The 1,686-nt window shown below is 47.2% G+C and overlaps 1 protein-coding gene across 1 annotated transcript; it reads right to left on the minus strand.

The window, feature by feature from the left end:
• Positions 1 to 75: 75 nt before the first annotated feature.
• LOC113213282 (uncharacterized) lies at positions 76 to 1,680 on the minus strand (the record flags this gene model as incomplete). Its single annotated transcript, XM_052276026.1, has 3 exons — positions 1,028 to 1,680; positions 398 to 591; positions 76 to 315 (listed from the first exon to the last, which is right to left on the minus strand). Coding segments are annotated over exons 1-3 (734 nt in total), but the record flags the coding sequence as incomplete, so codon positions are not given.
• Positions 1,681 to 1,686: the final 6 nt, after the last annotated feature.

A 1,686-nucleotide genomic window follows, 5' to 3' on the forward strand; every position in this document is an offset into this window, starting at 1 on the left:
ATTGCCAATGGCATATTACAGACAGAAAGAAGCGTTAGAACTGATGTAAAATACAGTAAAATATCTTATACTAACCCTGGAGTATTAAATTCGTCCACTGGGAGATTATCAGTCGACGGCCAGTTAAGGACAGCGTTGACTTGCTCTTCCTGATGGTGGTTTTGAAGAAGAGGAACACCTGACATTGTAACGTTAGTACCACTTCCTTCGACGTCACCCGAGAGGCCACCTTCCTCCTCTTCAGTGCTTTCGTCAGTGTCCTCATCATTGCCCCCACTCCCAGTTGGAGGAGGTGGATCATCAGCATCGTCATAACTGAAAAATAGTCATAACATAAGGGACAGCTCCTAATAACGAAAAATAGGATAGCATTTGAAGTGAAAGTAACGAATCTAACCCATTCACTTGCGAGAAGACGTCACCATTCTCAGGAAGCAGAGCAAGGTTTGCCTCACTGATTTCAATGTTGGCATAATACGGGTTGTTGTCACGCAGCCATAGAAGCGCTGCACGTACAGCACCACAACGGACCCGGAAATCGACATATCCATCGGAATCCCGCAGTCGTACCGCCACAATGGAAGTTAGGTCCTGCAAAGGTGATGTACATCAAAAATTAATTATATGCCTGTTAATTTATATGTATTTTTTTATATGCCTATATTTAATTGCTTGTTAATCTTAGACCTGCCAGGGCCTTTGATCTTTGTTTTTGGTGATTTTATTAAATTGCAGATCTATTTTTAGAATGAGGATCAACAGCAGTGTGGAGTAATGCAGTGATTAGGCATTTTTTCGTGAAAAACATGAAATGGATGCACGTGCACACATACATTGTGTATCGTAGGACAGTATTTAGCAGCATTAGAAAAGTTTGTGTCACACTGCTTTTGAATTTTAAGGCAGTATGGTGCCCTTTGGGCAGGAAAAAACGAACCCACCAGTGCGCTAGAAAACCCGGTTTACGTACATTATTTGCACTGTTAATGATTCAAGGTAAGGACAGTTGGTAAAAAGTATAACCTACCTGTATGCGGTGAGGCAGAGAGAGAGCCAATTCATTCACATTTTGAGGAAACGATATCACATTCCCACGGTATCCCATTTGGTGGCCACGAATCCTGTAGACGCAGACCACTGGATGGATCCGGGCTATTAGCTGCTGCTCCACAAAAGTCAATCCTCGGAGTACTGCTGGCACGTTACCGGGGTCCATTAGGTTGTTTGCGGTGTACTTGTGACATGTCCTGCCACACTTGTGATTGGGATCAGTCTGCAGTGACCGCCTGTTGCAGTCGCGACAAGTAAACCAGTACATGCTTTCCATGGTTTCCTCGAAAATCTGAATGAGATCAGTGGGCGCAGGGCGCTGGTCATGACCCCGAACTCGCGCTGCCGGAGGGGCAGTAAGGGGAGCAACGAGGCGGGACCGCAGATGGCGGGTATTGTCTGCATGAAGACGTGTGGCACGGTCACTAAGAGACTCAAGAAGCCGTTGAGAAGCGTGCCTTGCAGCATCCTCGCGCCGCCTTGCTTCAGCGGCCACGGCCTCTTCAGCGGCACGTGCACTAGTATGACGAAGGCGGTCGGATCTGCGTCGTGCATCGCTTATGTCCTTATCGTCATCGGTACGACTTTGCTTGTGACGCACAGCATCCTCCTGACGACGGGCCGCAGCAGCTTCCA

This window comes from Frankliniella occidentalis, unplaced genomic scaffold, assembly GCF_000697945.3.
Source record: "Frankliniella occidentalis isolate FOCC.00 unplaced genomic scaffold, Focc_3.1 Scaffold1415, whole genome shotgun sequence".
In the NCBI taxonomy this organism is placed as follows: Eukaryota; Metazoa; Arthropoda; class Insecta; order Thysanoptera; family Thripidae; genus Frankliniella; species Frankliniella occidentalis.